At 37.1% G+C, this 13232-nt stretch overlaps 1 protein-coding gene across 1 annotated transcript; it reads left to right on the top strand.

The window, feature by feature from the left end:
* Positions 1-9294: 9294 nt before the first annotated feature.
* On the top strand, positions 9295-11128 carry LOC140835371 (uncharacterized). The gene is made up of 5 exons (XM_073200861.1): positions 9295-9859; positions 9907-10016; positions 10224-10420; positions 10815-10965; positions 11096-11128. The coding sequence occupies exons 1-5, from the start codon at positions 9295-9297 to the stop codon at positions 11126-11128; spliced, it is 1056 nt and encodes a 351-aa protein (XP_073056962.1).
* The last annotated feature ends 2104 nt before the right edge of the window (positions 11129-13232 follow it).

Raw genomic sequence — 13232 nt, 5'->3', positions numbered from 1 at the left:
ATCCAACAATACCCCACATGAATGGAAATTGAAAGTTATACGAAAGGATTTTATGATAAAGTTCAATAGTTGAGTCTTGCATAGGATAGGTAGGTGTTACCCTTCGAACCTTCCTTTTTGAAAGCATATTAATTCACTGGTTGACAATAGACATGATGTCTTTGAACTGTACATCCGTTTGTGTAAATTGTGATATGTTTCACACAAGACTCTCTCAGATACTATTAAATTATCATGATTGTGTTTTATTTTGGCCACGAACACACTCCTAGTTCTGCAAGAGGGTCTAGAATTGAACCCTGCAATTCCTTCGAAGCGGCCCCATTTTTCTCTCACATAGGTGATTCTATATTGCTTCTCATCAGAATCATTAAAAGCCGTAAGCTTTTCCTCAATATTCACTGTTTCATAATAGGAATGCACTAGGGATAAAACCCCACAGTGATTCTCCAAATTAGTGCGATTAGGTTGTCCCATTGAACCTAGTTCTTGGGATCTCCAGTCGGCGTAGGTTGGGTTTTCCTTTGCACCAACTTATTCTATAGGCTTGAGACCCATTCCCCTTGACGATTTCGTAACTAACTCTCTGTTTAATCCTTTGGTTAGCGGATCTGCTATATTATCCTTTGAATTTACATAGTCAACAGAGTTAACTCCAGTTGAGAGTAGTTTTCTAATGGTATTGTGTCTACGACGTACATGCCTAGACTTACCATTATACATTTTATTTTGTGCCTTTCCAATTGTAGATTGGCTATCACAATGTATGCATATAGCCGACACTGGTTTTTCCCATCCTGGAACATCTTCTAAGAAGTGACGCAACCATTCAGCCTCTTCAGCACACTTGTCAAGAGCTATAAACTCAGATTCCATAGTGGATCTGGCTATTACAGTTTGTTTAGAATATTTCCACGTAATTGCTGCATCTCCTAAATTGAATACAAATCCACTTGTAGATTTTGAGTCTTTCATACCAGATATCTAATTTTCATCACTGTATCCTTCAATAACAACAGGATATCTGGTATAGTGCAGCCCATGATCGCGAGTGAATCTTAAGTATCTTAGCAATCTGATAATTGCATTTCAGTGTTCAACTCATGGATTACTCGTGAATCTACTCAATTTGCTTACTGCATAAGCTATGTATGTTCTTGTACAATTCATTAAGTACGTCAGACTTCCAATGACTCGAGAGTATTCTAATTGAGACATACTCTCACATCGATTCTTTGATAAATGCTGAATGGTATCTATCGGGGTTCTAGCCAATGCAGAGTCATCAATATTGAATTTCTCAAGTATTTTGTCAACATAATACGACTGACTTAGGACTAGCCCTTCTGATTTTCTATGGATTTTAATTCCAAGGATTACATCGGCTAAGCCCAAATCTTTCATGTCAAATCTTGAGTTCAATAACTTCTTGGTGGATTTGATCATCTTATCATTACTACCAATGATAAGTATGTCATCTACGTAAAGACATAAAATGACATATCCATTTTCAGTGTTTTTTATGTATACACATTTGTCACATTCAATGAATTTAAATTCGCTTTCCATCATGGCTTTATCAAATTTTTCGTGCAATTGCTTTGGTGCTTGTTTTAAGCCATATGGAGACTTCACCAGTTTATAAACCTTATTTTATTGCTCAGTCGCAGAAAATCCTTCAGGTTGTTCCATGTAAATTTCCTCTTCTAAATCTCCATTTAGAAGAGTTGTCTTTAAGTCCATTTGGTGTACTTCAAGATTTCGCAAGGCGGCGATCGCAAGTATCACACGAATAGAGGTTATTCTCGATACAGGAGAATATGTGTCAAAGTAATCAATCCCTTCACGTTGATGGTAACCTTTAATTACCAATCTGGCTTTATACTTATCTATGGTTTCATCTGATTTAATTTTCCTTTTGAAAACCCATTTACAGTCTAGTGGTTTGCTTCCCAGAGGAAGATTTACTAATTCCCGCGTATTGTTTTGTAAAATGGATTCCATTTCGGAATTGATAGCCTCTTTCCATAGAGGTCCCTCAGATCAACTCATTGCTTCATTGAAGCTTTGAGGTTCACTTTCCATCATGAAAGTGATGAAATCTAGACCAAAGGATTTCTAAGTCCTAGCTCTCTTGCTATGTCTAGGTTCCATGTTTTGATCAAGCTCTTGTTCTTCATCAATTGTCTCATATAATCTTTTGGATGAAACTGTCTCTTCCTTAGATTTGTATGGAAACATGTGTTCAAAGAACAAAACATTTCTTGATTCCATTATCGTATTCTTGTGAATATCAAGTATTTGAGATTCATGTATAAGAAAACGATACGCGCTACTGTTTTGAGCATATCCAATGAAAATGCAATCAACAGTTTTGGGTTCTATCTTTACTTTCTTTGGAGTGGGTACTGCTACCTTGGAAAGACACCCCCACACTCGCAAATATTGGTAGGAAGGACTTCTACCTTTTCATAACTCATATGGACTTTTATCTTGCTTCTTTCGGGGCACCTTATTTAAAAGGTAGTTTGTTGTTAGAACAGCTTCCCCCCAAAAGTTTTGTGATAAACCAGAACTTAATAACAACACATTCATCATTTCGTTCAAGGTGCGATTCTTTTTCTCTGTAATGCCATTTTGCTGAGGAGAATAAGGTGCGGTTCTTTCATGTTTGATACCTTGTTGAGCACAAATCTCAGCAAATGGTGATTCATATTTCACCTACACGATCACTTCTTAGCACCTTAATTTTCTTGCTAATTTGGTTTTTAACTTCACTCTTATATTGGACAAATTTGTCAAAACTTTATCGTTACTTTTAAGAAGATACACATAAAAATATTTTGTGCTATCGTCAACAAAAGTAATGAAATATTTATTTCCACCACGAGTTTGTACACCTTTTAAATAACATATATCACTATGAATTAGATCAAGTGGTTTATTATTTCTTTCAATAGTTCGAAGGATGATCTCGTTAGTTTTGCCTCAACACAAGTTTCACAATTGTGTTGTTTATCAATTTGAAATGCAGGAATGCTTTTCATGTTAATTAATCTACGAAAGTAAGCTAATGTATTAACTTTATTCATTACGGGCTTAATAGCCATTACATTGAGTTTGAATAACCCATTACAAACATAACCTTTGCCAACAAACATTCCACTTTTCGCAAAACAACTTTATTTGACTCAAAGACAATGCGGAAACCATGATTATTAAGAAGCGACTCGGACACCAAGTTCTTGCGGATGTCAGGTACATACATCACATTGTTAAGAGTCAGTTCTTTTCCAGATATCATCTTTAGGACAACTTTTCCTTGATCCTTGATTTCAGAAGTGGCGGAATTTCTCATGAATAGTTTTTCCCCATTCTCATATTCCTCAAAAGTTGCAAACATCTCCTTGTCCGAGCAAACATGGCGAGTGGCACCACTGTCAATCCACCACTCTTTTGGGTTAGAACCCACCAGATTAACTTATGATATTACAGCACAAAGATTCATGTTCGAAACCTCTTGAGATATGTCCTCTGCCACATTCACCTCTCGGTTTCTCTTTGGCTTCTTACATTCAGATGCCTTGTGACCCATGCCATCACAGTTATAGAATTTTCCAGAGAACTTCTTCTTTGAAACACCTCATTTGGGTCCTATCTTCAACCTTTTGTTGGAGGAGGAAAAGGTTACCTTTTTCGAGCTTTGCCATGCTCGATAATATTTGCCTTAGCGGCAACAGGAGAAAACAATCGTCTTTCCGAATTCTCGTTGTCTTCCTCGATACGAAGTCGAACAATGAGCTCTTCAACATCCATCTCCTTTCGCTTGTGCTTCAAGTAATTTTTGAAATCCTCCCAAACTGGCGCTAGCTTCTCAAAAATAGCAGCCACTTGGAATGAGTCGCTCAAAGTCATCCCCTCACCATGAATCTCATGAATAATCACTTGGAGTTCTTGAAATGGCTAATAATCGGCTTTGAACCCACCATTTTAAAGTCCAAAAAGCGGCCAACAAGAAACTTCTTGGCTCCGACATCCTCGGTTTAGTACTTTCTGTCAAGGGATTCCCATAACTCTTTAGCAATTTTCTTTTCGCAAAACACGTTGTTGAGCGAATCGGCCAATCCGTTTCTTACATAGTTTCGGCATAAGAAATCAAAATGATTCCATTCCTCCATCGCACTAACAGATTCAATATCTCCCTTACCCTCTTGGAGTTTAGGAGCATCCTCAGAGAGGAATCTGACAAGGTTCAACATCGTCAAGTAAAACATCATCTTCTGCTGCTATCTTTTGAAATCCACACCAATGAACTTCTCAGGTTTTTCACCATTACTGGCTGAGACAGCAACCGCAGCAGCACGTGGGGTAGCATGAGGGACAAGTGAGGCATAGTAGGGACAACATGACCAGTTTCCTTTTGCATGCTGGTTTCAGTAGCCATATTTGAACAAACCACGTAATGAGTAAATATGTTTTAAGCTTGTTGGAAAAATGCTAACAACAGTAGCGTAAAATTGAACTCGTAAAGAGAAAGCAGTAACAGAAACAAGCGTGTTGTTTACAGTATGAGTATCATGTAAAATAAACAAAAACCAAACCGAGGCCTGTAGATTGTACATTTTCCTTCAGATTCTCCCCCTCCGGTATGTGCTCTGAGATTCCAGCGGACGTCTGTTTCACAGGATAAAACGGACAAACTAGCAGAGTTTCGGCACAAAGCACTATGCTAGCGAACAAAAGCAATACCTGTGGGGACCCGGACACTAATCATCTTCTTAATCGTTATTAATATCAAATGAAACAATTAAGAAATGTGGGACTTAATTTTTTTTTAAAAATAAAAATACGGAAACGAATGTAAATCAATCTGATATACATGTTAAACATAAACGTACAAGTCTTGTACTGTCTACAAAATCAACTAGGTTCAACTACGTATCAATGCTGAATCCTAATCTACTTCTGAGCTCGGATCTCCACGCTAATCTTGAATCATCTCTCATCCTCTGTCTGACCCTAATCATGTCCCACCTGTTGTCATGCACACATACAAAACAAGACAACAGCCGGATAACTCCGGTGAGAATTATATTCCCAGTATAAACAATGTAAACATGCAGCCATATAAAAGCATATATAAAAGCATGAAACACATATCAATAACAAATATCAAATCTGAACAACATGTATCAAAACAAACTCTGAATCACACTCTGTGACTCCTAAACTCTGACTCGACTCATCCTAATCTAGGGATCCCGATCTGAATAAAAACACAACGTTCTCTCATCTACTTTACCACATCTAGATGATGGTACGTTCTTAGTCCCAGACTTTGGCGGTCTATATTGAAGATCTGCAATAGGAGTTGGTCTTCTCCCCAGTCTATCAATATATATCCAAAAGTCCAGTGACTTGGCGGTTCTGTCATGGCGGTTCTGCCAAATACTAAGCGGATCTGCCCAACTCTAACTCATGCTTTGCTATAAATCAATAGAGTAAGCATATCAATATCAAACATTGCAAATATCAAATGCAATAATCATTCAGTATGTGATTTTGGGAAACTCAAGTCAAATCTAACTCGAGTTGTGCAATCCCGAATCAACATTTATTTATACCTTTCTCTTCTCGGTCTGACGAAGTCGAAGTCTCGAAGTCAAATCTGTCCATATTCAATCTGAAATGACAATATGAATTGACTGTGTCAATATACAGCTCAATTCAAATCCTGTTCTGATCAATACTCAATTCAAGACATAATCTGATCAATGTCAACGATATAACAATATAATCTATCAATACTGAATCTGATCAATACCAATCTACTGATGTTTCGACGACATAACAATATAATCTCAATAACCCCGTCAATCTCAACATCACCGATATAATATCACAACTTATAATCGATATTACTACAAATCATAATCTTCAATAGTAACGGATTATAATCTCAAATCTGTACAATCTCGTAATACCGGCAATACAATATCAGTATATACGAATCAAAAACTCATCTGATCCAAGTCTGAATAATATCAATATACCCAGCGATACAGTATAAATCGGATATCAATTCCAACACCTCATAATCAATAACAACATAATTCTGATATCGAATCGGTATAACCACAATCGAATCAACTCTGAAAATTCATAACAATTGTATAAACAGTCTGTTCTTCGATCTGATTTCAATTATACAATGTCTAATATCGCAAGAACAACATATATGGATCACATCTGATTCTGGCAGTACCATAATTCCAAGACATATCAAAACGTAGTAAAAAAACTTACGTCCAGTTGAAGCTCTCGTCGATAAAACACGGTACCGAAGTCGGATTGAAGTTTGAACGGACGGATTGTTCGTAAATCAATTTCTGGAATTAAAACCTGAAACTCCAGAGCTTCCTCGGTTTTCCTTCTTAAATTTATCCGAAGGATTGCATGTTTATATACATATATATATATATATATATATATAAATATATATTTATATATATATATATATATATATATATATATATATATATATATATATATAAATATATATATAAATATATATTGCATGTTCAAGAGGCAAGTGGCTAATCTCTTTGAGCAGCACGTCTCGCGCATATGCGCGACACTATTCGGCGCATATGTGCGAGACCTTATGTCCCAGCGCATAGCATCACGGTAACTCGCGCATATGCACGCCCCCTCGCCGCGCATATGCGCGAGACCTACTGTCTCGGCATACCACCACTCGCGCATATGCGCGCCTCAATCGTCGCATATGCGCCCACTTCTCTGGACATCACATTTAGCTACTGGACATCTCGCGCATATGCACGCACACATATCACGCATATGCGGAAGGTCTTCTGCCACTGCCGCGCATATGCACGGCTCCTTGTCGCGCATATGCGCGAGGTGTTCTGTCCTCGCCCATATTTCGTGTTTTTTTCCGTCTTTTCCGGTCTAATTCTTTCCGTCTATAATTAGCTCAATTATCATTAAATCGTTTCAGATTACGATAATAGAATTCTCGGGTCTTACAGTACCTGAACTTTATCAGTAGATGTAGCAAAAGCAGAAGTCCAGCAGAACGAGCAGAAGCAGAAATTTAGCAGAACGCAGTAGTTCAACGAGCAGAAGAAGAAGTGCAGCAGAACGTAGAAGCAGTAGTTCATCGGAACGAGGAGAAAGTGGATTTTGGTGCGTCTTTCTAGGCTAGGCACATCCCCTATTTATACAAGTCAATACCATCCATACGAAAGGCCAAAGGTTGCCTTAAAGATGGTAGATGAAGCACCAAGAGTTGGGGAGATAAACCACCAACATCTAGGCCATGCGAAAGGTCTCAAGGGCATGTGAAAGGTCTCCACCGAAAAAAAACAAAAGATGGCATAGACTGCTAGGCAATTTTTGCCTTGATCGGTCCGACATTCGACGTACTCAGGTCGCGCTCGTACGCTTGCATACAAGTCAAGCATTTTTCCATTGCAAATGGGGCCCATGATTTGCACCCCCTGCATCGGCATGCACGAGAGAGAGCCTCTTGACCAATCTTTGTTACACTTCCATAAAGTGTAACACAATATAAACTTAACTATGTCACTTTATTTTTTTGATGTGGGACAAACCCACATTTTCAAATTTCCATTCACTCTTATGGAAAGTCCATAAACCTAAAAGCTCATACCTTTAGTTTTATATATTGATTGTAAATGGTTATTGATTAATAGATACAAAAATTTTCAAACTTATCTATTTTATATTTAAGATTTTCACAGAGCCTAATATAGCCCAGGGAAAGGTAGCGGGTGATTAATATTTGGATTCAAATTGAAAATCAATTGTCCGAGACTTCGTCAATCCAAAAAAAAGATGATAACCCACAACTAGTATCTCGAATTTCGACCACTCAACATTGGTAATTTTTGTAGCAAATCGAGTAAATTTTACTATATTAAACTTCTAAGTAATGACATATACAAATTGAAGGGAAATAATGTTTCCGAATTTAAATTGATATATTATTTGAGATTAAATTATTTCCCTAATATCAATTTCTCTTATTGATTTAATTGAGTATATATTTAATGTGATTTTGTCTTTCTATGACAATGAGATAATTATGGAAATATGCTAGATATGATATTTATTAGAATGATTTAATGAGATATTATATCAATGTTTAAAAAGAGTTACTTCCCTTGTGTATTAAGTTTCCTTGTGGAGATAAAAATCTTCATCTATAAATAAGGGGTTAAGGAAATTCGTAAAAGAGCTTCAATATCGATCATACATACATACACGAAGTGGAGATTTTTAGAGCAAAATCATTCTCGAAGCCGTCGCTGTTGAAGAGTGGTGATCGCGTGTTGCCTTAAATGTTTGGAACATCTACAGACAACATCCGTAAAGAAGTTTGCTGAAGATCGTTTTCGTGGATTCCCTTTTGGCATCACGTTTTTGCTTTTTTGTTAAAGTTTTATTCTGATTATTTGTTTTTAGAAAGCATTTATTTTCTCAAAATGTTGAAGAAATTGATTTTTGTGAAAATCACTAGTGATAGGTTTTTGTAAACGGTTTGGTTTTCTAGTGATTAATTTTTGTCATAAGGCATACTCGTGCAAAATTAATCTTGTCCATCAATTTATTTAAAGTTAATTTGTGTTACAAAATATAATTTTTCGCTGCATGTTGTCTTAGATGTTATAACATTTGACACAACACTTAATTCTGATAAAGCACAAATTCCCGATTTACACTATTATTTGATTTATTTATATATTTACCCACGACTGTCGAACAACATAACTCTTACAAGTGGTATCAGAGCCTTCTCTTGATATACTAAGTGTTGATTCTGGTTTTTGTTTTTTTTGACAGAATTAATCAAATGGACACATCACTTGCAAGCGCAACACTTCGACCACCAGTCCTAGATGGTACCAATTACAGCCTATAGAAGGTCAAAATCAGATACTACATAAAATCCATAGATGAACGGGCATGGCAGCGTGTCATCAATGGATGGACTTAACCAAGCGTGACATATCAAGATGGCGACAGCTTGCCAAAACCTGAAACTGATTGGACTGCTGATGAAGTGCAAAGTTTGAACTACAACTCAAAGGCCTTGAATGCAATATTTACGTCGGTTGACATGAACATGTTTAGTTTGATCACAAACTGTACGTCTGCTAAAAGTGCGTAGGTATCCTCCAAAGACACTGTGAAGGTTCTGAGAGTGTGCGACGAACCAGATTGAGGATGCTCACTTCCAAATTCGAGATGATGATGATGGAAGAATATGAAAATATACTAGACTATGATCGTCGCCTATGGGAAATTGCTAATGAGGCGTTTAGTCTTGGAGAATCTATCTCCAATGAGCGTTTAGTTAGTAAGGTACTTCGTTCTTTGCCCGAGAGATTTAACATAAAAATTTGTGCAATAGATGAGGCTAAAGACACTTCTCAGATGGCTTTGGAAGATCCTATCAGTTCACTTCGGACCTTCAAGATGAACATGGATATGCAGAAGAAAGATAATGGGAAGACTATAGCATTCCAAGTCTCTAATGACTCTTATGATGATCTTCTTCAAATATCGAAAGAAGTGAATGAATCTGACGGTGAGGATTCCATCGCCTATATCACAAAGAAATTTGGGGATTATTTGAAAAGAATCAGAGATAAGATAGCTGGACAACCATCAAAATTTCCTAGTCTTCCAGCACCTGAAAGGCAACAAAAGTTCTCTGCCAAGCAACAATTTCAACCAAGGAATGAAGGCAAGGGACAATTCAATTCGAAGAAGTATGATTCATTGCGGTGTAGAGAATGCAAAGGCTTTGGTAACTATGCCAATGAATGTGCTAACAAATTACACAAGACTCTAAAGGCTACAATGTGTCCCTAAGCGGTGAAGAATCTGATGTGGAGGAGAAGTCTACTGATGAAGAAAATCACACCTCTTTGACTGTATTATTGACAGAAAAATGCTGGCTGCAGGTGAATCCCTTAGATGTTGCCCTAGGTGTTGTCACTCCTAGCCGCAACATCTGCAAAAAATCAGTACGCTTGTTTTTCTGGAAATTTAAATGAAGATGATGGGGAAGCTGATGCTGAAGAAATACTCTTGAAAGTGTACAAAAACTTTATGAAGAGTTGTTTGAAGATTGGACCAAAAGAAACAAGCTGAACTCTACTCTTATGAAGGAGAACATCGATCTAAGAGCTGTGGTTGTCAAACTTGAAGTAATCCGGAGCAAAAAGGATTTGGAACTAGGTAAGACCAAGGATGAACTTCAAAAGGCAGCTGAAATCTTGTCCAAGTTTAATTCAAGCACATCCAAGCTTGATTCCATACTTTTGATGGGAAGAGATGACAAAAAAAAGCTTAGGCTTCAAAGACAGTGTGTTTGAAATTGGTGAATCTTCAAAATCTACCGTGTTTGTGAAAGGAAAAACTGAAACATTCACACCATCACAAACTACATCTTCAACCAAAAGTTCTCCACCAAAAAGACTACATACTACACATGTCCCTAAGAGAAGAAAACGAAGGTATGTATGTCATTACCGCTTGAAGTCTGGTCATATCAGGCCCTACTGTTTTTAACTCATGGATGACCGCATGAACCAAAAGTCGAGTCGGATGTTGCCCTGAATGTTACCCAACATTTCCCACAACACCTCCCATCATCGACATACAGTAAAACAAATTTGGATTTCAAAGGTAAAAACTAATTGTAATGTTGTTTATACTTCATTAAAAACTAACACTGTAAGTCATTGGTACTTTGATAGTGGAAGCTCACGTCACATGACGGGATCACGAGAATATCTCTTCGATTATGTTGAAAAAAAATGTGGTAGAGTGACCTATGGAGGGAGAGCTAAAGGAAAAATTGTTGGAAAGGGTACTTTGAATGTTAAAAGACTATCTCAGCTCCACAATGTGCTTCATGTTGAAGGATTAAATTCAAATCTTATAAGCATAATCCAATTGTGTGATGATAATTTTCTTGTCAAGTTTGATAAACATTCTTGTGAAGTTTTTGATGAAACTAACGTATGCATTATGACAGGTACAAGGTCCTCAGACAATTGCTACCAAATAGGTGAAGAACTTTCATGCAAACATGTGCAAATCACCGAACTTAACCTTTGGCATCAAAAACTCATACATGAAAATTTCAAAACCTTGAAAAACTTGAGTAAGTACGATACAGTTAGAGGTATGCCTAATCTCTCTTCTGGTATACCGTATGTGTGCGGATATTGTCAAAAAGTTAACCAGACTCGCGTGTCGCATCCAGTGTTGCCAACATCTGGGACAACATGCTGTCTGTAGTTACTACACATGGACCTTATGGGTCCTATGGAAGTTGAAAGCCTCGGAGGTAAGAAATATTCTTTTGTGTGTGTTGATGATTTCTCACGTTTTTCATGGGTTAGTTTTATTAGAGAGAAATCAGATACTTTCGACGTATTCAAAAATTTGATCACAAGAATCACCAACTTCCATAACCTGATGGTAAGAAGGATCAGAACTGATCGCGGTAAAGAATTCGAAAACACTTTGTTCTCATCCTTCTGTGACAGGAAAGGTATTTCGCACGAATTTTCTGCACCAAAAACTCCACAACAAAATGGCATTTTCGAACGCAAGAACAGGACTTTGCAAGAATGGCAAGAGTAATTATAACTTCAAAAAACATTGCAAAGCGTTTTGGGGCATAAGCCCTTAACACGGCGTGTCATATTTCAAATAGGGCGTATTTAAGAAGTGGATCAACCATGAATAATCATGGGAAAGAAGCCTAACCGTAAATATTTTCATGTTTTTGGCTGTGTGTGTTACATTTTGAATGACAGGGATCAACTTGCTAAGTTCGATTCAAAGAGTGATAAATGTTTGTTTTTGGGATATGCCACTAATACTCGAACTTATCGCATGTTTAACTTAAGAACTAGGACTATTATGGAATCCATTAATGTTGTCTTTGATGACTGTGTAGATCTGAAAAGGAAGACAGCTGAAGATAATGTGAAAGACCTTATGGAAATTCCAATCGCACTGGAAAATGCAGGTGCTGCCCTAGATGTTTCAACACCTAGCACAACACGTGACACTGAAGTCACTGAAACTGAGGACGAACCTAACAGCGATGATGATGCAGTAGATGAGGGATAGAATATTCCAAGCAAGATTCACAAAAACCATCCATCATCTCAAATAATCGGAAATATGAGCGAAGATGTTCAAACTCGAAAGAAAGAGAAAGTTGACTACCGAAAAATGGCTGGACTTATATGTATGAGCTCAATGCACTCACAGTTTAGATTTTCATGTTTTATATCCAATTTTAAACCCAAGAATGTTGATGAGGCGTTGAAGAATGAATTTGAGATTAATGCAATGCATGATAAGCTAGAGCAATTTATTCGAAATGATGTTTGGACTTTGGTTCCACCCCTGACCATGGTAATATTATTGGTACTAAATGGATTTTCAAATACAAAACTGATGAGTCGAGAAACATCATTCGAAACAAAGCATGGTTGGTTGCTCAAGGGTACACACAGGTTGAGGGGGTTGACTTTGATGAGACTTTTGCTCCTGTAGCCCGTATTGAGTCAGTCAGACTATTGCTAGCCATTGCATGCTACATGATAATCAAACATTTTCAAATGGATGTTAAAAGTACATTTTTAAATGAGATTTTGAGTGAGGAAGTGTATGTTATACAACCTAAGGGTTTTGAGCATCCACACCATTTAGATCACATCTACAAATTGAAGAATACACTTTATGATTTGAAGCAAGCACCACGTGCGTGGTATGGGAGATTGACAGAATAGCTGCTTGAAATTGGCTTCAAACAAGGTGAGGTAGACAAAACTCTTTTTATTCAAAAGTCCAAAGGTGAGATTCTTATTTTTCAAGTCTATGTTGATGATATAATCTTTGGTTCTTCTTCTCAGAAACATGCTAATGATTTTTGTATGTCATCCACTTTTGAAATGATCATGGTTGGTGAATTGAGTTATTTTCTTGGTTTGCAAATTAAACAAATGAATGATGGCATCTTTCTGTGTCAAAGTAAGTATGCTAAGAACTTGATTAAGAAATTTGCAAATGAGAACACCAAACACATGAGAACTCCTATAGGCTCGAGTGAAAAATTGTGCAAAGACGATGTTGCCAAAAATGTTGACAAC

The sequence above is a fragment of the Primulina eburnea genome, chromosome 6 (assembly GCF_022965805.1).
Source record: "Primulina eburnea isolate SZY01 chromosome 6, ASM2296580v1, whole genome shotgun sequence".
Taxonomy (NCBI): Eukaryota; Viridiplantae; Streptophyta; class Magnoliopsida; order Lamiales; family Gesneriaceae; genus Primulina; species Primulina eburnea.
Note: the sequence above shows the minus strand (reverse complement) of the source record. Positions and strands in the feature narration are given on the sequence as shown.

Bases quoted from the DNA above. Each gene is read 5' to 3' on its own strand.
- LOC140835371 (XM_073200861.1), top strand. From the start codon at position 9,295: ATGATGATGATGGAAGAATATGAAAATATACTAGACTATGATCGTCGC. The intron at 9,860-9,906 runs GTAACTATGCCA...AAGACTCTAAAG, and splicing joins TAGAGAATGCAAAGGCTTTG to GCTACAATGTGTCCCTAAGC. The intron at 10,421-10,814 runs GTGTGTTTGAAA...GTACTTTGATAG, and splicing joins AAGCTTAGGCTTCAAAGACA to TGGAAGCTCACGTCACATGA.